Raw genomic sequence first — 25,248 nt, forward strand, 5'->3', positions numbered from 1 at the left:
TTTACTCTTATTTTATTTTAAATAAAAAAAAGAAATAACTTGAACAAAGCTGAATATACGTTTGATATGAATCTAATAGCACGAAGCCTTTGATTCTTTATACTTATCAAAGATCGCAGTAATTCAATGAAGAAATTAATTGATCGCTTAGCAAACACAACTGTATATTTGATTCTGTCTGTTAAAAAATATTGTTATCTACGTTAGATTTATAATTTTCGACGCATATTTTATTTATTAATAGCTACATACTCTGAAAGTAACAATAATCAAATATAAATTAATTTAGTTTGATCTACTTCCGAAAAAACTCAATGAAAAGTTAAAGAAAATATATTCGTACGCGGAATAAGGACATTTCTAAGCTTAGAAAGGAATAATTATTAGCCAATAAATCTACAGAAAGAATTCGCTATCGCCTAACAGCGTTCGTTTGTTCTTTTTCTCTGAAGGATTCGAAACAATTTAAACTTCTGTCCATCGGCGACAGGGTAGAAAAAACTAACATTCCCACGAGCTTCCCCGCGGAAAAGAAGAGGGACAAAAAAAAAGAAGGAAAAACGCGTGAGTCGCGATTGCGATTTGTGGAAAGTCAAAGCATCCGGAAGCATCCCCCTTGCGTACGTTCCTGAATGGTTAGGGGCGCTTTCTTCTCGTCGTTGGCAGGAGGACCTTGACTGATTTCACGAGTAGGCGCGCATCTGCACGTACCACGAAACCTTTCGAGGGGAGAATTTACGAGAGGGAAAAAAGGACAGGTATGCCACAAGAGGGAAGGAAAGGAAAGAGAGGGGAGAAAGTGATTGAGCGAGTGCTGTTGCCATGCAATTTGAGTACCTGCTACGAACGTGTACGCAGGTGACTTCACGAAGTCACTCGTCTTCTTCCTCTTTCTCTTTCTCTTCGTCTCACCCTCTCCTTCTTTTTCTCTTAGCTCGCGCTGTATATTTTTTTCTCTCTTTTCCTCTGTCGTTCCCTTTTTCCTTAGAAACCCCTTTATTGCTTCGTACAAAGCTATAGTTACACATTGGTCACCGGCAGAAGTTCGAGTACCGGGCACGCTTTCCGATCGAGACAGTGGAAAATATCATTCGTCGACTGGAGCTTCGTTCAAGAACGATTCTACGTCTGAAATATTCCAACTTACGTACAGCAATTTTCGTTGAAATTATGATGGAACGAACTGATTTCCCTTAACGATCTTGCAAACGATTTCGATTTTTAATGTTACTATTTACTTTGTTACGAGTCGGTTCGTTATAGCTATCGTTAATCAGTTGTAATTTCATAAAATTCTATTTAGTAGTTTATTACATCAGATCCTTCAAACAATTCGAAAAAAATAATCAATCTCAAGTTCTATCGTGGATTTGGCTTGTGATCTTTCGATATCTCCGTTGAATTGGGAAAAGTGTCTACTAATCGAAGAGAAACATCTAATAAATAAATACATTGTTGCCGAATAGCTACCAAGCCTCGTTAAACTATCCCGATCAGACATATACCATGAACTGAGAAGCACAGAAGGACAAGGATTTTGTCAAAAGCCAAGTAAAATAAAAAAGAAAACCGCGGAATAAAAAAAAAAGAAAAAGAAGAAATAGAACAGAAGAAGAAACGCGGCAAGGGAGACGACGGGATTCCTCGAAAGCTACGATTTCTATTTGAACGAGAGATTGCTTTGAGACGGTCGTCCCCGTGAGTCACGCGGCTCGTCCTCCACGAGATCCCCGAATCGTCGTCGGGGCCGCTCTTTCAGGATCCCCCTTTCTCTCTCGTGGTCCTGCTCCTGCGGCGCAGTTGCGTGGTGCCATTTTTATAAGGCTCATAAAGTCCGCGAACGGCCGTCGAAACATAGTTTCGTGGCGTCCACTCGAGCGGTGCCCCGCGGGTAGACGCTATTAGCTTCGGGTACCCACCGGTATAAAATTGACTTTTTATCGCGGCGAGCACGAGAGCAAGAGGAGAACGGGAGAGAGAAAGACCAGGGAGAGGGGAAGAAAAAAGAAGGGCGTAGAGAAGAGGAAAGAGAAAGAATTAAAGAGAGAGGGTGAAGAAGAGGGAACACCGCTTGGAAATTAGTCAGCGACGTTTTCGAAGATTCCTAAGACGTCCTGTTCGCGTGTGCTTTTTCTTCTACTTTTGACAAACATCGAAAATATCATTCTATCCGTGGATGCACCGATACGATACCAGTGCCTTTCACTCTCTTTCTGTATGCGTGACTAAGTTTCTCTTTTTGCTTCCTCTACTCGTTTCTCCCTTCACGTTCCACTCTCCTGTGCTTTTCCACCTCTTTATTTCCGCTTTCTTCGTGGTTGTTCTTTAGACGTTTTTACGAAATCCCGTCGCGGATCCACGGCACTTCTTGTCCCGTGCACGTTGTCAACTATCGCGTTGAAGAGAGATCAAGGACTCTATCGCTTCCTCCGTGGACGCGTAATTCTTCGCTGGAGGATTCGATCGTTCCTCCCTGTGCACCGCGGATGCTAACGATCCCGCGAACGATTGTTGGACTTTATCATCGATCGTCATCTTCCCGATACGGTGCGTACCAATGCTACACTTCCATCCGTCGATTATGGGATCGTCTTTCTTTTTTCACGCAGCGTAAATTGTTTGCTACGTCCGACAAAGTTTATTTAGAGGTTGTTTTATACAAAAGATATGGTAGTTTGGTGTAGTCGCGTTTTGTTCTTTCAGTTTGCTCTTCCTATGGCGATGTTTCCGAACAGATTACGATATTTGTAATGCAATTAATAATAACAAGTCGAATACAGAATGTTTTATAGGAAAATGTGTAGTTTTATTTTTAAAATAATATCGAAATTGGTATCTGAATATTCGAGTGGCTACTACATTTTATATTTTTGGTACGGTATAACTTTTAAAAAATCTTCTATACTCTCTTTATAAACGAATGACGCGATCGAAATATAAAATTGGTATAGAAGATATTTATAATGTTTTTTATAATATTCGTACTATTATAATATTCAGTAATAATCCTGAAACAGTAATTTTTTGAGTTTCTATAATTTACTTGTTTACAAAAAGAATTTCAATTATAATTAAGAAATGAACATTTTTAGTAAAATAACCTTTTACGAAGAAGATAGACGCGTTTATTTTATGTATTTACACGCATTAATCATATACTCTATTCTGTACGCTCGTTACGCGAATGTCACGCAAGATGCTCTTAAAGTATTTTATAAAGTATTCCGTTTTTTTCTACCAAATTATCCGGAGGGCACGTCTAAAAGAGAGTAAAATATACAAGATTTTCTGCTTTACGTCGTGAAATTGCTCTTATGCGCTTCTCGACCAAGTACTCCAGCCTTAAGTTTACCTGACAGTGCTCTCTAGAGTTTAGGGTCTCAAAACGTATATTTTAGAGAACTTCTAGTGGCAGAACACTAAACTTGCGACAGTAAGTATAAAATATATACTGCTCGAAAAACATCGTCTTAAATTTACGTTTCATCTCGTTCGTTCGACGCAACTGTTATACGTAGTCGTCGAATACGATAAAATGGAACAAATCGAACGAATTCGCAGCCAATTACAAGGTAATCTCGAAACATAAAAATAATATCGGAGCAATAAAATAAGAGCTCGCGCCACGGTGACGAATGATAAAACGGCCATTTGTATTCGTCACCCGTTAATACGTTTCGAGAAATCGTTCCATAAACATATTTTTTTCTCGTCGAATAATTGGTTCCCGGCTTATTTTCGGGCGAATTTACGACTTTGTACTGAGAAATGCGAATCGATGGCTATGTAACTCTGGAATTTCGAGAATAAAAAAGGACAGCCGCTCGTAAAAAGAGTCATCCGAAATTCATCTTCAAATCGCTCCTTTCGTTCCTTGTTAATTTGTATACTCACAAGACAAACATTTAGGATTTTTACTTATATTTCCTATAAAAAATGGAGATAGTATCTTCTCCGCTTTAGACGATTATAGCGAGAAGAGATAATGAAATATAAGCTATCATGGGATAAAAACGTTGAAAGACCTAGAAATTGTCTCAGAGTAACGTAAAGAGGATATTTGTAAACACCATCCAAAGAAAATTTCAATTTCCGATTGTCTGAAATAGAAAAGTTTACGATATTCCGCAATAGTATATAACGTTACGATGATTACGTTACATATGATTTACAATTTCGCATGAATGGAAAGAGACCTCGCACAAAAGAATTCTTCGACAGACAGCAATTACCTCTCAATTTTTCCACTTGAAAATGAGTAAGCGGTAACACGGTTTAATTCGCATTATCCTAGGTAGATATGCTATTATCAGGCACCCGGTAATATTCTCGCGTACACTATACGCTCTCACAAATTATGGTATTGCCTTGGGAATTATCCTCAAAGAATATGGCGCTTAATCATTATCTAGAGCAGAATAAATCACCCGTTTTACAATAAAACTTTATTACCTAATGAAAAAACTCCATGCATAATAATCAAGGATTGCATAACATACTTGAAACAAGCTACACGTCTGTCAACACGAACCACGTATTTTTCGATATTGAAAGATTATGGGGTAGACCTTACTAACAATTTTATAAGACAGCCATATCGATGGAGTATTACGTCAATTCGTGCGAGTTACGCTTACGTTTCGATACGATATTTGCATTGCAAATATATTTAATTATAGAGCAATATAACATTTAAGCTATAACATTTAATTATGGAGTAAAGAACGTATTTAGGACATAAAATATTTGTTAATATCCTTCCTAACGATAGAAAATTTCATAATATGTATCTAAAGCTATTTTAGTGACACAATTCAATTCCTTTTCGTCAAGTATCTGTTTTACGTGTTAAAACTAGCAACTTGGAAACTATTTCCTAAAGAGGAATATACTTACGTGGATTATAACATCGGCAACGTTATCAAGCCGATTATTATATAATCACAGATCATCGAACTACGAGAAATTTTACGATTAGTTATTAGGACGATAGAATTTTGAAATTATTTTCAATGCTGTGAAACATAACTTTAAACGCCAGAAAACTAAGATAAGGCGCTGCAATATTAAACTATGATATATAAGGATATGCACAAAGAAGAATATAGCCTGATATTACAACGATAACAGCAACCATAATTTTGAATATTACGTGAAAACGTTAGCCCTTAGGCCCTGTCGATACACGGAAGCGCGTATTACACGCTCGTAGTTGGCCGAAAAGTCGGCTGTTGCTCCGACGAGCAACACGAGCAACGCGCGAGCCATCAACTTATCAAGACACTGTATCGAGCGACTGATGGATATACGCGGCTGATGCGTACGCACGGTTATTACCGCAGATTTGTGGACCTGTGTGCACCTCGTAAATTCGCGGGAGCTTCCATGGAAAAGATGCGACGCGGCGAGGGGTTGGCTGGTGACAGGTTCGCGCGAATGGGACTTCGATTAATACAGCCGTCTGTATGTGGATCCTCCAATGAATCACGAGCGCCGGTAATTCACTCTTACGAGCTTCTACGCGCCAGTTAGCTTAAGCCTCAAATCCACCGCCCCCGCGTTATTGCCGGCTTTATTAAATTGAAATGTTTCTTCCGTTCTTGGAATCGATGGAAACGTAACGTCGCGCAACGGTTATAGGATTTAGATGATACGAACGAGAGGAAAGTACGAGCAACGGAGAAGTTGATGTTATGGCACGTTGAGACGATTTGCCACGTTAATTTAACGCTAAAAGCGCACGACACGTTTGATTAAACGTTGCGTCCTATCTTCTCGCTTATTCGTTTGGATTCCCTTTATTAGTTTATGTAGATGGAAATGGTTATTATTGCAATCATAGATTTTGATAAGAATTTCAGAATTTTTAAGAGAATCAGGTTTTTAGCAGAGGTAATATATCGTGAATTTGATTAAATATTTTAGACACGTGAGAAATTATTATTTAGAATTTGAAATGTCTTTAGTTGAGTAGAAGTTTTAGAAAGAGAAGTCTGTGTTCTAAGTATTCTAAATAATTATTATAATTTATAGAAATTTGATTGTTTTACCATACCAATCTTATTTGTGAAATAAAATATCAATATAATGTAAGGTAACGTGTAGATATATTTTTTAATGAAATAAATTTTTTCTCAAATCAAAAATGAGTTCTAGGTAAACTCGATTCCTTGCTTGTCATATGTAATCATCCTAATAGCCATAAGCTCGATACATATATCCTTATTCACAACCATGAATCACTGAATAACCAGAAAACCGGAAAAGGCGAGTGTGTACATGTGTGTGACCAGGAGAAATATGATCAAGTCCAGTTGCTCGAACTGTCTTCCGTAGAACTTCGTTTCACGAAACAGTTCGTGCTTATTGCTTGCATAGATCTAATTATTACGGTGGTTTGCCTTCACTCGAAGAAACTCGATTCCTTAATTACAACCCCTTCTAACCACTGAAACTCTAATTAAACGAATAAAAAGCTTACTTACTTGATTTAAAGGACGCGTTCTAAAATTTGTTAAACATAAATTAAACTGTGCTTTAAAGTTACATTTAAAAATAAATTTAATATAAGTTTATAATAGGAAACTTGTGATACGAAGAACTGCTGTTATTGGAAAACTATTTAAATGAAGGAAAGTAGAAACACGAATACACTGTATTAGTACCACTATATAAGTATCCAACTATATTTCTATGTTGTAAACGAAATTGCAATCATTTTTATGGTTTGATAATCGCCATTATGAACTGAATTAATTCGACTTTAGACCTTTGAACATTGTAAGCAGGGAAAGAATCAACTGATTGGATTTGCTGAATCAGTTCAACCAAGACTTGACTCCGGACCTTTCTTCAACGATCGACTGTTTTAACCAATTGAGCTATCCAGGCCATCGATAATTTCTTTCAACCTTAGTCTAATGTTGAAAAATACTATTTTTAATATACACACTTCGCCAGAGCTAAGCAACACCGAAAAAATATTCAGCGTTGATAATTGAAACATAGGAATGGAAAATCATTATTTAGAATTATAGAAACCGATAGAATCGACTGATTAGATTTACCGAAGCAGGACACGAGCAGAGATCTTTTATGGTCCAATGATCGATCTAACCAATTGAGCTATCCAGGCCAGCAATGAATTCTTCCTCGCTAATTGCCAGTCTAACGATCGAACCAACCATGTCCTATATCTGTAAATTATTTAAACACCCAGCTGAAGGACTATTAACCCCTTGCGGTTCTTTGCCATGCTCTTCTGAATGAATCGCTGATCTTCCACTATCAATATATGTAGGAAACATTTGTTCCACTAAGATTTCATTTAATCAGCAAAATATACCTATTATTCTTTGTTTCGTTTTCTCTGGTAAATCGCGAACATTACAAGAAATGTCAAACTAGCGAGCGCTAACAAACAACTCGATATTCTAATGTAATTTTTAAAATTTCTTCTTCTTCGTTCCTATCGAGCAATTAACAAATTCCCGTTGATACGCTAACGCAGATATCGCTATTTACGAATCCATGAAAATCTGAGTACATTAAAAGTGACTCATCGAGAACGAATCAATTGGGATAAAACATCGAATGCGACTTGGACCGTAAAAGGGTTAACAACGTTCACTTTGTATCTCGTCTAATCTCACGAAGGAATCACGTGGCTCGTTTCAGTGCAAGAAAACATATGAAAGCTCGTAGAAAAGCACGATGCAATTAGAGGGCTGAAGAGCAGTTTCTCAGAAATAAAACGAAGAATTCACAACTAGCGAAACACATATGCTTGTCATTCTTTGTTTAGAGTCTAGAGCGATGTGGACCGCAGGAAATAATCTGAACAAGCATGTCTCGCGTAAGATGTATAAGATGCACTTTCACGTGCTCGTAAGTTCTCCCCTAATCCGGGCTGCTGATCCTCTCCATCGATAACCAACTGTCCCGTGTCTTAGCGGAAACTATTTTAGCAAAAAGGACGAATATAAGCGTGAAGTCGTGTCGAGTTCGATAATTAAAGAGACTAATTCGTTGTCTTCGCTTGTCACCGCCATGTTTCCTGCCACTTGTCTCCGTGTTTTACGACGTCCCTCTGCTCATGGTTGAACCCGTTTACGAGCGTCTCTGTGAAAATGGTCGCAACATGACGTTGCGTTTGTTAATTCGAGATAAAGCTACGGACGAAGAGGAGAGCGTAATTCGAAGAAGAGGAGAAATGAACATTTTGTTGAATTGTGCGAAACAGAAACACACGATGGATGAAAATCATAGAGAGAAAAATGATGTCACGCGTTTCTTGAATTTTAAATCTTAATGCATCTAATAGCAGAGAACTGTTCTTTCATTTGGGTTTATAATTAAATACGCAACACTTTTGGAATGAACATTGGATTTTTGTTGGGTGACAATTGCAATCATTTTCAAAGTTTTGGTTCTCCTGGTGTAAGTACTTCGTATTTATTTTAGAGAGAAAATAGCTGATTTATGACGAGATATATCGATCAAAGACGATAGAACAGTAATAGAAATGGTAGAATAGACAAAATTTATGAAGTCAAACAATGTTAAAATCATCATCGATATACTTAAATCAAACGAGTCACCGTAAATACTTCTAACGAATATGAATGTCCGTCTACTGATGGAGGCAGACAACAATAGCACCGCAAAACGATCAAAACGAGCGACACAAAGTGAATAACATAAAACGAATGACGTCTTACTGTCTTCGCAACAGAGCCGCAGTCTCGTTGTTCTACCGAACCTTCCACTGATCTTCCTGTTGAACTTTCCTCAACTTCAGATAGTAATTCAAGTTATTAAATACAATCACGTAGAGATATAAACTGTTTGACAAATGTCTTTCATTGAAGACTATGGAAGAACTGTATATAAGTGCACCGTAAAGTTCATCATATTTAATAACGCGTATTTGGCATAAGAAGGAAATATACAATACGTGTCCAATTTAATAATTAAAATTCCTGTTAATCTAATATTTTCTATTAATTGAAACAGTAAACGCAAAAATTTATTGTACATCGCATTCCATACGATATTTTCTTAATTTTCTGAATCTCAAGTCTTCCCATTTCCATAGAAATAACAAGATACGATAAAAATGAATGGAATTTAACCATTTCCCTATTTACATGTAGACGGCTATTTGTGAAATTGATCGCGAATATGTTAATTCAAATATATCGAAGAAATAAGTGTCGTGTGGCAAAACTCGTAACAAAAAAAGAAAAAAATCGTTAGAAACACGTATAAGGAACGCGTTTAAATCATGCAGAAATTTTAATAGACCGATCAGAAAACGGAGTTGCAAGCGTCGTGGTTCCGGTCGCGAACCGCCTGGAAATCGTGACAAACGTCGTGGCCACGAGGCGCGCCGTAAAAATAATGGAGATCGAGCGTCGCTGGAAGTAGTTTATTATGAAAACCGCACGATGTGCCGAAGGAGTTAAGGGCTTGGCCTAAACTTACGGCTCGGCTCGGTACACTTGCGCCGAGGTCTTTGCACCGTGAAGTTTGCTTTATAAATATCGCCGGTGCACCGGAGTGTCCAGAGAAACGAACCGTGTCTTGGATGAAATGAACGGTCTAAGACTCTCTTTGCTTCAATTGCAACGAATCCGTACGCGTTTTCGATGCGAGATGCAATTATTTCCTCTGTTCCCCATCGTTTCCCTCGTTACTTTTCATGGTGATATTAACAGCTTAATGATGGTAAAAAAATAGGACCGTTGTGTGATTGACGGAAACTTTGAATCGTTAAAATTGTTCATACAGTGGCTTACGAAAGTATTCGGATATTTGGAAATTTTTTTAGAATTGATATACTATGTATCGCATACGAAACTCTTTGAAATTTCCTTATCGTTGTAACGATACGAGATACGATTGTCCTGATTATATCGGCAAAATTTGGAAGCAATCTGAAAACGTACATAGAAGATAATTGGTACTAAAGAAGGTCTATAAAAAATCCCAAGATTGAGATTTCCAATTTCAATGTAATAAAACTCAAGTGATGATTGCATAAATAAAAATTGTTTGTGAAAAGAAAAAGGGTGGATTCAGATACGGGAATATAAGATACATGTAGCTATCGTATTTGTTACAAAAAGAGAAGAATAAGGAGTATCATGAGAAAGTAAATTAGGATAGAGGATTAGAGGATATGAAATAATAAGTTTCCAATATGTCATCTAATTATAAAAACATAATAATAACGGAGCGGATATCAATAAATAGAAAAACCAATACAATTGATAATTCTTGTTGTATATATTAATCCTTAAATTGAGATCATTTTCTCATATTCTAACAGGAACATGACAATTTTTAATAATATTTCAATAACCGCTAACTCATAACACACGCAAACATATTGGTAGAAATATCCTTTATTACAAAAAAAAATCGTAATTCATGCTAGAGAAAAATTATAAGTCGATATAAGAAATATATAACATCAACAACCTGGCATATTCTTATTTATACTTTACACTTTTGTTTCTATTTTCCACTCGATCCGTCAAATTTTCTTTCTATGTATATACGATTCAAAAATCGTCTAGCAATGAGCGTTAGAATTTTTCGAAATTCCGTATTTCACATGACGGTGATGAGAATTTTTACGGTCGAACGTAATTGTCTTCGCTTACCGTGACAGACGATGAAAAAGCGCGTGCAATGCAAATCAAGCGTTTTTCCCGACAAACGTTCACGGTGCAATTATTTCGCATGGTCGGTTATTTCTTTGTAACGTTGCTGGGTCTTTCGCCACAACGCCTGCTTCTTTTCCGTCGTAGAATCTAGCTCGATTGTAGGAAATTCGCTGGTTGCGCCGAGACCGGTTTTGCTCGGATTATTCGTCAAAGGTACCTGCAAGCAAAGAACATAAATGAATACGAGATAAGCAGATAATTGTTCCCACATAATGTTTCATACGCTGTTTTACATAAATGCGTTTTTATTTTTTTCTTCTTCCTTATCCTATCGTTTAATTATAGCAAGCGGACGTTACGGTTGGATACTATGGATTATTTACGTAGTTTAACTGTAGTTGCTGGCTATTTTTTTAATATTAAGGATACAAGGACAGCCTCTATGTAATGCAAAATATCACCACGTTCATTGAATTTCCGTCTACGATATGTGTATCGTAAAATGTTTAGGAAGAAAGCAAAATTTAATCAAACCATAAAGATCAATTCTACTATTTATTTAAGCACCAAACACAACTGACTATTTACTTAATTGTATATCGTTTGCTATACTTTATTCGCGTCATCTCTATAGCATAAATATAAAGAAGAAACGAGATCGAAGAACGGAGAAACGAAAGATTATTCGGCGACGGGTGTTATCGAGGGAAGGGTTATTTTAAGTTTCGAGTCGCAACCACTGGGCAGAATACCCTCTCTTGACGCGTATTTAGGGCAAGTGGCCTCCCCCGTCTGGCTTGTAAATGAGGCCCTATCTAGCTTCGTCGACACTTGACTTACTTGGTTGAAAGGAAAAGAGACGAAAATGAAAGAATGGAAAGAGCGTAGAAAGAAAATACGACGAAAGGATTTCAGCACGAAAACAAAGTCCGATCTGGCTGAAGATAAAAATATCTAAGAAAAGTGCCTCAAAGCCGGAGACGAATGAAATGATAATAAAATTGAAAAATAAGACCAGAGAAAGACGATAAAAGTATCAGAGGAAAATTTGTCAGTTTGAGGTACAATATAAACAAGAGAAGTAAAGATAAATTTGCTATACATACACTTTCATTAAAAGGAGCATCTCTTGCTTTTCTAGTCGGGACAAACATTTTCGAGAAATAAAAATCTATTTGCTTACGGTAGTCACTAGCTCTAAATGCTTCAAATTATTAATTGATAATATACATAGATACAATTATAGATAGAAAGTGGAACATGTTAAGTTTCTTACGGTGGTTCAGAATAGTTGGTGTTCGAAGTGAAAACTGATCTGATGAAACAGATATAATGAGAATTTTTGTATAATTGTATCGAATTTATGATTTCTATTTACACAGCGACTATATAAGTGAATCAAGGAGTAATAATTAAAAATCGCTAAAGGGAAAATCGCTTAGAACGATGGGAATTGAATTTATCGTATTAAATATTAACCACTAGAAATTACAAGGAATCTCGGAGTCGTTTCACAGAAAGCCAAGCGCCTCGGAAAATCTCAAGATCCATTTCATAAAGTTTCTTTGCCCACTCGCTGTAACTTAAAAGAACCTCGTTTATAAGTTTGAAGCAGCTGCAAAATGCAATACAGACGAATGGTTTTTAGGCTTTAACAGAGTCGAGTGTTCTTACTTTCGCCTACGTGGAATTCACCAAGTCGCAGAAATAACTCATTAAAGAAACGGTAAACTAAGGAATGGCGAAATATAATAATTAACACGGCTTTGATAAATACTCAGTCGCTGTATTGATCGATTTTCTTACCGCAAATATACCGTTTTAATTACTGATCAATTTTTTTAAAGCATACATTGAATTAATTTCCAGTCGGTGTAAAATTAAACTTACGTAAACGTGACACATAAGAAAAAACTTGTAACCAACACTTCAAAATCATTAATTATAACATGGTACAGAAATTTCTTAGGTGATTAAACTTTCCAAGAAAACAAAAGCGCCATTCAGATTGTCAAACTGTAGTTCACCGATCATCAAGGAAGAGCATCAAAGGGGTTGCACGGTGTTCCCTGTAAGTCGTTGTAATTATTTTTAGTTACAATTATCTTTATAGATAATTTCACCACCAAGATTTTTAGCAATTACTTATTTACTACTCTACTAATATATGTAATATCGATCTTATATAAAAGGGGATAGGATTGCGAATCCTCGATCTATCGAAACCTCAACGCATCGTCCTGTTCCCCAGCTATTTATACAGAAAACTTTCTAAAAATATTTAATTCACACGATCTCTTTCCCAAACTATTAAAAATATCACATTCCTGAAGTACTTTAACCAACATTTAACAACAAGAATTTCTGCTATGGAAATTTCCTGCTTGTACCATTCTCGCCATCGTGTCTCGTACTCGATTCCTCGAAGGAAGCAAGAAAAGGACGAAGATGGTAGTAGAAATTCGCGAAAAGGAGGTATACAGGGAAGATCGTCGGAGGAAAGACGAGAACGGATCATGATCGAGCGACAGACGCGTTATCGTGCGCGTAAAATGAGCGCTCGTTACTCGATTGACGAGCTCGCGAGACGTTCAGGAGCAAAACGGCTCGACTCGAGTTTCGCTTTCTCGCTCGACGATGATGGCGATGATGCATCCGTCTGGCCTGTCTAGACCACTTATATATATTATAACTGGCGCTCGGTCGTCCGTTCTCTCCTCTCGCTGCTCGCAAAAGACGAACACCACGACGACCTTTCCTCTTTCGTCTCCATCTCTTTTCATCCCTCCTCCGTCATAGCCAATGGAACCATCGCGAATATATATTTTACCTGATTTATGTCATACGAAGATGATTAATCTCCCCGGCCCGAAATGTTATCTCGGAACGGAATTAGTTTTTCTGTTGGCTCATCGTTGAGTCATCGCCTGGTGAATTTTGAACGGTTACCTAACCTTTATGTAACGCCGCGTCGCGTGCCTTTTATTACTCTCGATAGACGAGTCCACCTGCTATAATCTTGCATCATTAGTTTCCGTTCTTTTGCTCGCTTTCAAGATCGGCCGAATTTTTATGTAACTTAGATAATTTATTTGCTAATTTCTTGGAACTTCGTAAGATCGTGGAAACTAGGCGAATGAAGGAACGACGATGATAAGAATGTTAAGTAAATCAATGAGATTTTCTTTTATAATTGCGATGTTAGAAGGCAAAATTCGTTGATACAACCTGACTGAAAAAAATTGTGAATATTATGTTAACGCAACGTTGGCTCTGAATGAATTAATGAAGCATTTGCTTTTGTAGCGGACAGGTACGACGAGATTTAATTGGCGATAATTAAGCCGCAACTGGACCGAGGATAATTATTCATATCGTACTACCTATTAAAAGTACACCTATCAATAGAATTTTTGCATATGGATAATTTAAACATTTTCATAGAATTTTAATCAATCTCGTATGTGCAACCCCTTAGAATTATATAAATTTTAGAAAATGTGTCAATATAAAACGTTCGTAATAAGAGGAGAGTAGTTGCTATGGACGAAAACAGAGAAAGAAAAAGTCTCTAATTGTCTTTAGCAGTAAATGTTTATAAAATTATATCAAAATTTACATCCTTAAAAACCTTCTGTTTTTCTCTATTTATTATAAAACTTGAACATACAAAATGTAACCAGGATATATTACAGAAATAGGTAAGGGTTAACATAACTATCGCATTATCTTTCTGTCTTATTAAATATTTTTATTACGATTAAGTATCTCACTATCTTTTCTTCCTAAAAAGAACTTTTAATGTTATTAATTCCTTACTGATCTCGTTGTAAGATGACAAGATGCGACACGAGCAATCTTCTCGATTCGATCTTTTAAAGAAGAGACAGTATAATACGTGGACCATCGATCGTTCAAGTCTAAACTTATCACAGCTGCTCACGATGAACAGATGGACGAGACAATGATACCCGGATTACTTATTAAAAATGGATTAAAAATGTCTGTTGGACGATGGAACAGCGCGACCGTTTTCTTATGTACGATGCAGACAGACATAAATCGATGGCTGAACGGAGAAGCGGCTCGTAATATAAGCTATAGACAGCCAAGTGAACCGAACAATGTTCGATCATTGAATTATTTCCATCGAGTCCGATCGATCGTTGCTCTAATGTCGCGACCCAGATATCATACTTACTTTATGAGAAAACTCTTTGTTTTATCTGTGTGAATCATTGCTTTAGCCAGGTCCTAACGACACCAGCCGTAAGATTCGAAATAATTCAACCAATTCCAATCGAATAATAATTAAATATTAATTAGAAACGTATCTTTTAACTACCTTAAATTTTCTACGGATTTCATGATTTTAAATCTTTATATTGCGTAATTGATTTCTGTAACTATTCTCGAGATGCTTCAATTTTTATAGGAAAAAGAAACTTTTTAATCTGCAACTTTCCTCTAACTTTTTTAAATTCTAAATTTTTTATAATTTTTTATGTTACAACTGCTATAATTTGTTAAGTGACTCTGTTCAAATATATGCAATGGAAAGATGATCTTATCCGAGGCTTCAGTGTTAGCTATGAAAATATATATGTAATAGTAGTCTGGTCCAAAAAGAGCTGTAAAGCAGACAATAAAGCATGGAACTGTTGGCAACGAAACGCGAAAACTGATGCGCGGAGACAAAGCGGGAACTAAAAGGGTGGAAAATAGGGAAATAGGCCAAGCTGGCTAGATGAATGACACAGGCGAGCGGAGGCAATGTACCGTGATTTCCTATTAGACGATGCAAACTCGTCGCCGCGTCGATGATGTTCACGCCTGTTACCCATTTTTCCTACCCACGCGTTTTCCTTCCGCAATCTTATTCAATTCCTATTCTATTACAGATAACAGCTTCTATTACGATATCTAGCACCGATAAAGCTTTTAAAAATGCTCTCTCAAATCCACAGTACATCGACGTACGAAATGATCGTAACATTTAATAAATGTCAATTATCGTACGAAAAGATAAAAGACAATAGACAATGAGAAAGTATCAATTACATTTCCATATCTATTTTATATACTACACAAAATTTCGTGCTTTAACAAAAAGAATAAAATCTTTCTCCCATCTCTCAAGCATGGCATTTCACCGATACGATCCAAATGCTCGAAAGTAAATTTCATTCCCGAGCGAACAAATTCGATCGCGCAAGATCACGCCGATGACCAGAGCTGTTTCCGCTGGTTTCCGTGTCGGTGAGGAAGTCAGGCCACCAGCGCAGCGGTGCAATACACGACCGGCGCCGACGATTTCCAGCGAGAGAAAGGAGACATCTCGGCCGGAATCGACGCAGCGTGGTGCATATGCACCTTTGAACTTCCAGGCCACCCGGTTCGGGACGAGGAGGAAGCAAAATTGCGAGACTAGAAACATAGAAAGAGAGAGAGAGAGAGAGAGAGAGAGAGAGAGAGAGAGCCAGACACCGACAACAGTCGGTCGTTCGTTCATTCGTTGCCAGTTGGGAGAGGCATCCACAGATAAAACGGTGCCGCTAGTACAATAACATATTGAGAATTCGCGGGTTCGCCGGCAGTAGGTGGTAGGGTGCCAGACGGTCTGTGCCAGTTCGAAAGTTTGTCCCGGTTTGCCCGTCTGGCATGCCGGGAAGCGAGACGCGGACGCACGTGCACCAAGCACCTTGACAGGTTGAATATGGGCTCTCCGGAGCGCGGAGACAGCATATTGGGTTCGAAACTTTGCTCGTTTACAACGTCGCCACTATGTCTGCCAGAGGCGTCGACGATGGAATTGGTGGTGGTGGAGGCGACGCTCTGTGTTACCTGTAGAAATAAATGTCGCGACTCGCACTCTCTCTATCTCTTCGCGCTTTTCCTTCGGTGGCTTTCAAAGGATGCCGCTTTTCTTTCTCTACTACAAAGTCTATTTCTCTGACACGCGGCTGTCGAAGCAAAGATTGAATGAACGACATGCCAGCGCGATTCGATCTAGGGAACGATGCTGTGATTGCGACGTTCTTTTCGGAAATTGCTTTGGGAAAATAGATGGTAAAAAGATGAAGATGGTCGAAAGTTATTTGGGGAATAGTAATTTGAAGAATCATTTTGTGTCTTTTGTCGAGTCTCTTGCAGTTTGGAATATTTCATTTCTAATTGCTGAGCCATAAACAGATTATGAATGTATGTACATTTAATCCATTAAACAGCAATTTTCAAAGATGCTCAAAAATTTGTATATCACAAAAATTTGCGATATAAAGTTGTATAATTGGTACAGGCTTAGAATGTTTAATAAGGAAAGAACAATTACTTCAAATTATTTTCATATTAGCAAAGATTTAAACAACTGCGTACTTAGTCCGTCAGTAAAACAGTTTTACAGGAGAAAAATAAAGATAGATAAAGCGAATAACTCACGTCAAAATAAAAACACATAAATACCACAATAGAGCTTCTACGACTAAATTGTTACATTTTTTATCGTTATTACCAAAACATCGCTTTGCCAAAATTATTTTCTGTAGAATAATTCGAGGAGGAGCGCTCTGCCTACAAAAGAAATAAGAAAACATTCTCCTCCTCTCTAGTAGATCAAATTAAAAGCAACGGTGATCGTGAAGCGTGCACTGAAATAACTTAAAGCAGCAAGAGCGGAAGCCCTGTACTCGGAAAATGTGGGCCAATTACTTTCGGTCAACGTTTCCCCTGGTAAATACTCGAAAGCAAGTCCAAAATGAAACTCCAGGAACTCTACGAATCCTCCACTCTTGGAGGAACGTTCTTGCGCAGCCATCGGAGCCAACGATCTCTTAGTCGCTGAGCCGCGGCATGTTTGCACAGAATTAATTAGTGTTTGGTCGTCTATAGACTCTGGACTTGCTAGACTAAACTAGATAAACTAAGGCGCAGGTACCTTCATCCTCGTCACCATCACCGCTTCCCGTCGCGCTTCTACCTCTATGTATACGTGTGAATTTGCGTAAAACATACACCGATGCACGCCTCTGAATCAAGACTCATTTAAATGATAGAATTATTCCACAATTCTTTTGCGATAAACGATAATCCAGTTACAATTTTAAACGATTGTAATTTGTTTCATAAATTCGCAATGGAATTCTAAACTGCCTTATCCTCCTAGATTTCTAATCGTTAATTAACTACGATCACCTAACTTGATTAGATTATTATACGGTAACCTAAATTAACTAATATAATTTGATACGTGTTACATTAGTTAAAATATTCAATATCACTACATAGATGAATAAAATGTTTAATTACAATACGAATACCAAAGTAAAAATGTTAGGAATGTGATATAGTATGATTTTTTAAAATATTTGAACAAAATTATTTAATTTAATCCATCTTACGGATCGCTTTATACGATTTAAACTAGCAATTCTTATACTACATAAGTTTAACACAGAGGGATATACATAAAAAATGTTAAACTAGACAATTAATGTCATAGAACAAACGACCAGACGGAGCTTTCGTTCGTGAAACGAGGCAACAGATCGTTGCCAGTCGCTTGTTCATTCATATGTCTCGTTCGCAGAATGCATACACATGCATGTGCATCCGTCCTAGACAAGCATATAGACAAATGGGCAGACGTAGTCTTACATGCGGCATTCAGACGCTTGTATACATACACTTTGACGGCTTTATGGAGAGCAGACAGACACAGAGATGCCGCACATCCTGACCAAACTCGACACCATGTTACTGCAATGTCCTGCCTTATTACCTTTTTATTCTCTTTCCTTCCGTCTCTCCTTCGTATTCCTCATTACTCTTCCTTTTTTCTTGTACACTCTACATCCGTTATCTATTCTGTTACGTTGCACTCTTTGTTTCTTTTTTTTCTTACTTATTTTACTTCTTCCTTCTATTATATTATAAAGATAGAACAAGGCAAAGAAGGTGCAGAGGAATTCAATATAAAAGAAACTTTTTAATGGAACGCTATTAATTATATTTAGTTCAGAAAAATGATTTTTAGTTAATCTTAATAAGTCATTGTAGGTCTAAAATATTTATAGAAGGACTGAAATATGCCTGTTTTATCATTTCTTACGAATACGAAATTAAATATATAGATACGTATATTTGGAATTTTTTAATTATTGTTAATAGTTTATAAATATATTTGTATCTTATATCTGCTTTATTCTTGCCTTTCTTCGATTTTTACGATGGCAGACTTATAATTCAGACGACAATGAGTCTAATTTAATTCATACCAGTTACGCAGTAGATCCAGACGACAGTGGTCAGCCAATTTTCTACTATTGCGTTTCCTTCTTTATTTATGTCTTCCCCTTCGTTCTCATAGAATTTCATTCATGAATTATGAAACTACCTATTATCTCCCTAACACCACAAAATCTAAAATATAATTGTTTCCCTTCTTCTTTACTCTACTTTCTTTCATTAACTTGACATTTCATAGTATCAAATTTTGGTGATCACATGAAAGAACTGTTAAATAATACGAAATTTACTACAATTGAATTTAATATCTAATTAACTACCACATAAATGCAATAATAAACACAATGGTATACAAATACTTCTTGTAACCATCGAACATCATTTCTCAACTTAAATTCCTAAAATTCTTGATAACTGAATTTAAATTCCTCAATTGCAATAATATAATCAATAACAATTAGCAGTACAACAAAATTTGTATCAGATTGCAAGACACAGAACTCGAAAAACATCCCTTCGCTTCTTTTCTCCCTCGATCTAAACATTCAATCACATCTTTATTCTGTCCAGCCCAATTCCCTTTATCTCTTCACCTTGTATCAATTCACCCCCGTTCCACCCTATGTTCTTTTTCTTTTTTTTCTTTCAGCCACTCTTCGACTACTTTATCAATCAATTCCAGGCTCGTTTAATGCGTACACGTCGATGAATCGTCGAGGCGACGTACAGACAGGCGGGCAGACGTAGTCTTACATGCGGTCCGCTTGCACATGCACGCTTTGGCGGCTTTATGGAGAGCAGACACAGAGGAGAGGCCGCACGTCCTGACCGCGCGCGAGCATGGTCGCGCGATAATCCTGTGATGGATGTCCCTAGGTAGTCGGTAAGCCCTGCCAGCCAAGCTGCTCGCCACGTCGGTGTGTTTACCCAGACGGAAGCCGTCTGGCGGCGATAGGAGGACCGACCTATCGCGTGCGGTGTGTGCGGGCGATACGTCGCTTCTACTTCGACTACCACTAGGATATGCACCTCCGACGAGACGGCGTTTCAACAACGTATCTAGCCAGCGAATAATCGCGGCGGCGGCAGACCTCGCACCGAGAGCGGGGGCAGCTCCTTTTTTTCCGATCCTCCGATCTGATTGATCGCGACGATCACCCGCGCGATGGAAAGCACCGACGGGTACACGTCGTTTAACGTCACCCCTTCTGGGAGGTGGATACGTTGACGGCAAGCTAATTTGTGGAGATGTTCTTCGGCAAAGAAAACGGATGCATGATGGGTATTAGGCATGGTGTGGTTCGGGTTGCTTGTTGATATAAAAGATGCGAGATAACAGTAATGTCAGGAAAATCTGCCATTTAACTTGTGTGGTCGATCGGAGAATGTACACGACATTTAAATCTATGTGAATTTATTTTTGATACGATGGAAGTTGTAAGTGTATATAAGAAGATATGAGTGAGTAGTAGTTGAATTATTTATAATAGCAATGGTTCTATTTAATAAGAATTTGATATAATATGTAACAAATAACATAAGTTGGTATAATACGATATAATTTCTAACTTTACATGTTACCATTCATTACCGAATATTCCTTAAAGGTTATGACATTTGTTATTTCAATGCTTTTTGTTTGAAAATAGAATCATCTGCGCATTTCATGTAGCTACGGAAGCTCGTTAAACCTATTGCATGTTGCATGTGCAGTGCAAGCTCATATCCGCGATGTAATGGGACCACGTCTGATCCGGATGAACGGAAATCCGGATAAACCGCGCATTTCCCATCTACTAATTTGTACCCACTACAAATACCATTTCAAATATATTTCTTACTCATTCACAAAAAAAAAAAAAAAAAAAAAAATGCGAAAGGAGAAACAATCTACCACCAATAAGGCTTAATCCTCCGATTAATCTATCGAACACACCCTCAACGTTTAGTTGATACACTGCAGGAAAGAAAGTGAAGAACGCGAATTAAATAACATTCTGTTTAGTGGCCAATCGAGCCTCGATCAAAGCACTTAAACGGCCGCTAATAAAACGCACTCTTTAATTGCTTTCAGCAAACGTCGCAACGTTTAATCATTTAATCAATTATTTCATCAAAAGGAGCCAAAGGAACTTCCGATCGTGCGCAATAATTATGTTCTTTCTGGGCTGTCTGGTTGCGTCCCGTTCCACGGGATTCACCGAGAACGGTCGGTTTGCGCTCGTCGATACGAGTCAGAGCCGGCTGCTGCTGGTTGTAATTAATAGATCTCTCGTTGTACATATTTGTATGTCGGGCCTGGTCGATTGTTCGGACAATGTACGCCTGTGTGTCGGCGGCATGGACGCACACCTCGTCTAGACCGATCGACCGCTTCTGGCTGCCGGATTCCTAGCCTGGCTAACGTTACGGACAGCCGACATACGGACGTATTACCGTCGCGTATACACGTATACACCTAGACACGTGGATGTACACACAGTTGGACAGACTGTTAAACTGACGACGTGGTTATGCGCGCACGTGTGCGGCCCTCCTGTGTGCACAGCATTATGCGCTCGCGTCCGGTTCCTCCTGGCTGAGCTCCGGTTAATTTCGTTCCGTCTCTACGTGTCTCCCTGGGGTATCGTGCTCCATGACTGGATCCGTTCTCGGACTCTGCCATGGTCAACTCGCCTATTACTCGCTTTTTACCGCCACATTTTTCGCTAATCTCCGGCAGCTCGCTGTTTTTATCCTGACTGCATACTACTCCTCGAACTACTCGACTTCTTTCACGAATCGTCATCCAATGGATTCTTGTCAAAGAATCGTTTCGAACAACGATTTTTGATCGACTTTGATTAATCATATTGTTATTTAGATAGATTAGATTTTATAGTTTGATCTTTGATACATAATGTATGTTTGTATTATATAGTGTAAGTAGAATGAACCTTAATTGATATCGTTGGCTCGTAGATGATACACAAATTTGGGTTAAATGACTCAATTTTAGAATATTCTATTTTAATTTATATATCTATATCTCATATAATAGAAACTGAGTGAATTTTATTTATCGCCAGACCTATGACATAACTATTTGCTTAAAATTTATTATTTCATGATCTATCAAAATATTAGTATATAATTATACATAATTATGAGAAAATATTTAATAAAAATATTGAAATCTAGTCTATTCTATGACGGAAACACGATCAATGTTTTATTCTTACTACGTTAGGTTACTTTCGTTCTGCAACGGAAATACGTTGAACTACACGGCATAATCCATTCACAGAACGTAATGAATGTTTCATTCGACAGTATCGTTCCAGTACTCCGATTAAAATATTTGCAACGTGAGAATATTGCATTATAACACGATACGATCCCCTTCATTTCACAAGCACTTAGGGCTGCATTGCGTTCACGTACCGAGCACAGATTCGATGCACGTCTAGATGGAAAACTCCTTTCTGATATCTGCTGTGAATTCAAATAAGTACAATAACCAGGAAATGTTTAAGTTATACAAATCATACGCGAAATAGTTAAATTAAGCCATAAATCTTCTAGTATATTTAATTCTCGATTGAAAAGATTCTATATAGTTAAAAACAGTCGAAAGTATAATACAGGACCGATCATAAATATTAGGACAGTTACTGATTACCTGTCAGTATACAGAATATACAATCGAATATACATAGTAAATTTATTAATAACACGATATTAAGTAAACAACTCCATTTTTATATATGCAATTTTGAAATGTAAAATAAATAATAAAATCTAAGAAATACTCGAATAAACATATTCCATACAACATCATCGAACTAATCAGACAACCACGATCTACTTAATTTCAGAATTCTAACTGAACAACGCTCAGAATGCCACTAGAATCCTGGCGGAAAGTCGAAAGCGTAAAAAATATAAGACCATGAAAAATCACGAAAGCGAGAACAAAACAAAAGCTAATAAAACGTCGGACCATTTGCGCGGACTCGCGAGCAATCGAATATGCGGGTATCTGTCAGAGGCAATAGGGAAAAGAGATTCTGTCGAGTAAACAGGCAATCTGTGGCGCTATGGCAGCAACGTGTGGACACCGATGGCTGGCCAATCTGACGGTGCACCCGCATGCCAAGCGGTGCACCTATCTCCGCAACGGCGCGTTACGTGCAAGCGCGTTTACGCTCGGGAGCGTGTGTAACGACACCTGCACAATCTCTGATCCTGTCGTGCGTACGAGTCGTCTCTGCCTGCCTCTATCTACCCGGGTTTCTTATCTTTCTCACGCTTCTCTCTTCTCTTGCTATCGCTATTCTCCGTATGTACTTACGTTCTCTGGTCCGTTCATGCACCATCATCCGCAGAAAGTTTTTCTCTCTCATTTTCGTTCTTCCTCCATCGCCTACTGTCTCAGAGGTACACACACAGAGAAGTAAAAAGAGAAACAAAAGCCGAGAAAAAGAAAAGAAGAGCGGTGAAGGGGTAGAGAAGAGAGAAAAACGACAGAGAGAGAGGGGGGGGAGAGAGAGAGAAGGAAGGAGAAAGTAAGCGGCGCGATAATCTGGTACCCATGGTTAGTCAGCAGATCGCCGTCTAGACGGCAGCGGCGTTTGTGTTGGATTTATTTGTGACAGTGGGTTCCCACCTGTTGCCTCCCGCGCCCCTTACGAAACGCACCGCTACAACTTCTCTCTTTGCCCTTTTTCCTTTCTCCTCCCTTTTTATCTTCCTCCTTGTCGTCCTCGCCATCACCTCTTTCTCTTAGTCTCCCAGCATCTGTCTGTCTCTTTGCCCATTCGCTCTATCTCTCTCTTTCTTCCAGTTCCGTTCCGTTCTCCCAATCCGTTAGCGTACCATAAATCCTATGCGTTCTCCATTCACTCTATAGTCAGTCCTTCCTAGCATTCCCTCTTCGCGTTACAAAACCAACACGCGCAAAGAAGGACAGACCCTCTCCCTTCCTCCATTCCTCCTCCTCACTCCTCTGTTGCCCTGCCGCCCACGTTGAACTGATACACGGTGAAACACGCATTCATGCTGTCCCCGGAGAATTAGCCCGTATTGCCAGAGAGAGAGGGAGAGAGAGAGAGAGAGAGAGAGAGAGAGAGAGAGAGAGAGAGAGAGAGAGAGAGAGAGAGAGAGAGAGAGAGAGAGAGAGAGAGAGGAATGGAGGGAGGGAGGTAGATCGTGCAACTGTCGAGGGGAAGACTCGCCCCAAGGAGATTAAAGAATGCTTCGTCAGTGACTTTGGAAATTTCGACGTCTGACTGACGCACGTCGGAAGCGGGATTTAATTTAGAGAGGAGGAACCGATCTGGCTCCTGCTGCTCTCCAATGGCTATACGATGGAGCCACGTGGACCGAACTATAATGGTCTGACGAGATCCTTCTTACGAGGTAGGATGCAGAAATGCAGACGATGTTTTAACCTGGATAGGTTAGACAGATTTTTGTATGATACCAGACTTGCCTCTATATTATATGTAGGAAGCAGTCGATATTCTACATGTTCAAATAAATAATTAATTTTCCGAATGTGTCAAGCTTGAACATCATTCTTCGGTACCAGAAATTAACAATGATTAATAAAGAAGTTCATAAAACAACTACGACTACAGAATCCACATCAAGCTTCCATGTCATGGCTATAATTATCATGAAACGCCTTACGCCTTTTCTATGTACGATGAAATATGAATCTATAACTTCGGTCTTGCTAGAGTGGTCATTCAATCAACACTAGTTTAGCGGAAGATTGATTTTGATGATGTCATACCTTGGTATATGCATAAATTAGTACGCAATGAGTGTGCGGATAAAAAATCCCATCGGCTCACGCGTATTCAGGCGTATGCAAGTAGGCTCGCATGCCAAGGATACTTTATGTTCGAGAGAAGTGTTCAGGCACAGGTTAAATGTGTCTACCGTAATAGAATTTCATAAAACTAAATTCAATGCCATAGCTATTTATCCTTTTTCAACCTCTCATTTCTCCTATTTACATACGAAATATATAGTGATGTGTAAAAACTGTTGGCTAAATAAATTTTTCATTTTATATTTTACAAGCGATATTTTAAAGAATTTTAACTCATATTTAATATAAATATAAGTACCGTTTTATAACCATCTTATACTCAATATACTAGCTAAAATTCTTTTAGATATCGCTTTCGAAATATAAAGTGAAAAATTTATCTGGCCAGAGACTTTTGCACATCACTGTAGTTATAATCTGTCAAGACTCGAATAATCGATTCTTTCTTCACTGATAGAATTCTCAAGATAATTGGCCAACATTCTATGTTTACCGATTTTATCTTCTTTG

General features: G+C 38.1%; 1 protein-coding gene across 4 annotated transcripts in view; it reads right to left on the reverse strand.

Annotated features, from left to right (window-relative positions):
• The window catches only part of LOC126921667 (angiogenic factor with G patch and FHA domains 1), a 58,100-nt gene that overhangs the window by 21,308 nt on the left and 11,544 nt on the right, over positions 1 to 25,248 (reverse strand). For 3 of the 4 annotated variants that reach the window (XM_050733403.1, XM_050733405.1, XM_050733404.1), the window contains exon 9: positions 10,267 to 10,890. In XM_050733403.1, the coding sequence (XP_050589360.1) occupies positions 10,741 to 10,890 (150 nt within the window). In that variant the 3' untranslated portion in view covers positions 10,267 to 10,740. Of the gene's footprint in view, positions 1 to 10,266; positions 10,891 to 25,248 lie in introns of those variants that run through there. The other variant, XR_007712505.1, reaches the window with a different exon arrangement.

The sequence above is a fragment of the Bombus affinis genome, chromosome 11, assembly GCF_024516045.1.
Source record: "Bombus affinis isolate iyBomAffi1 chromosome 11, iyBomAffi1.2, whole genome shotgun sequence".
NCBI lineage: Eukaryota > Metazoa > Arthropoda > Insecta > Hymenoptera > Apidae > Bombus > Bombus affinis.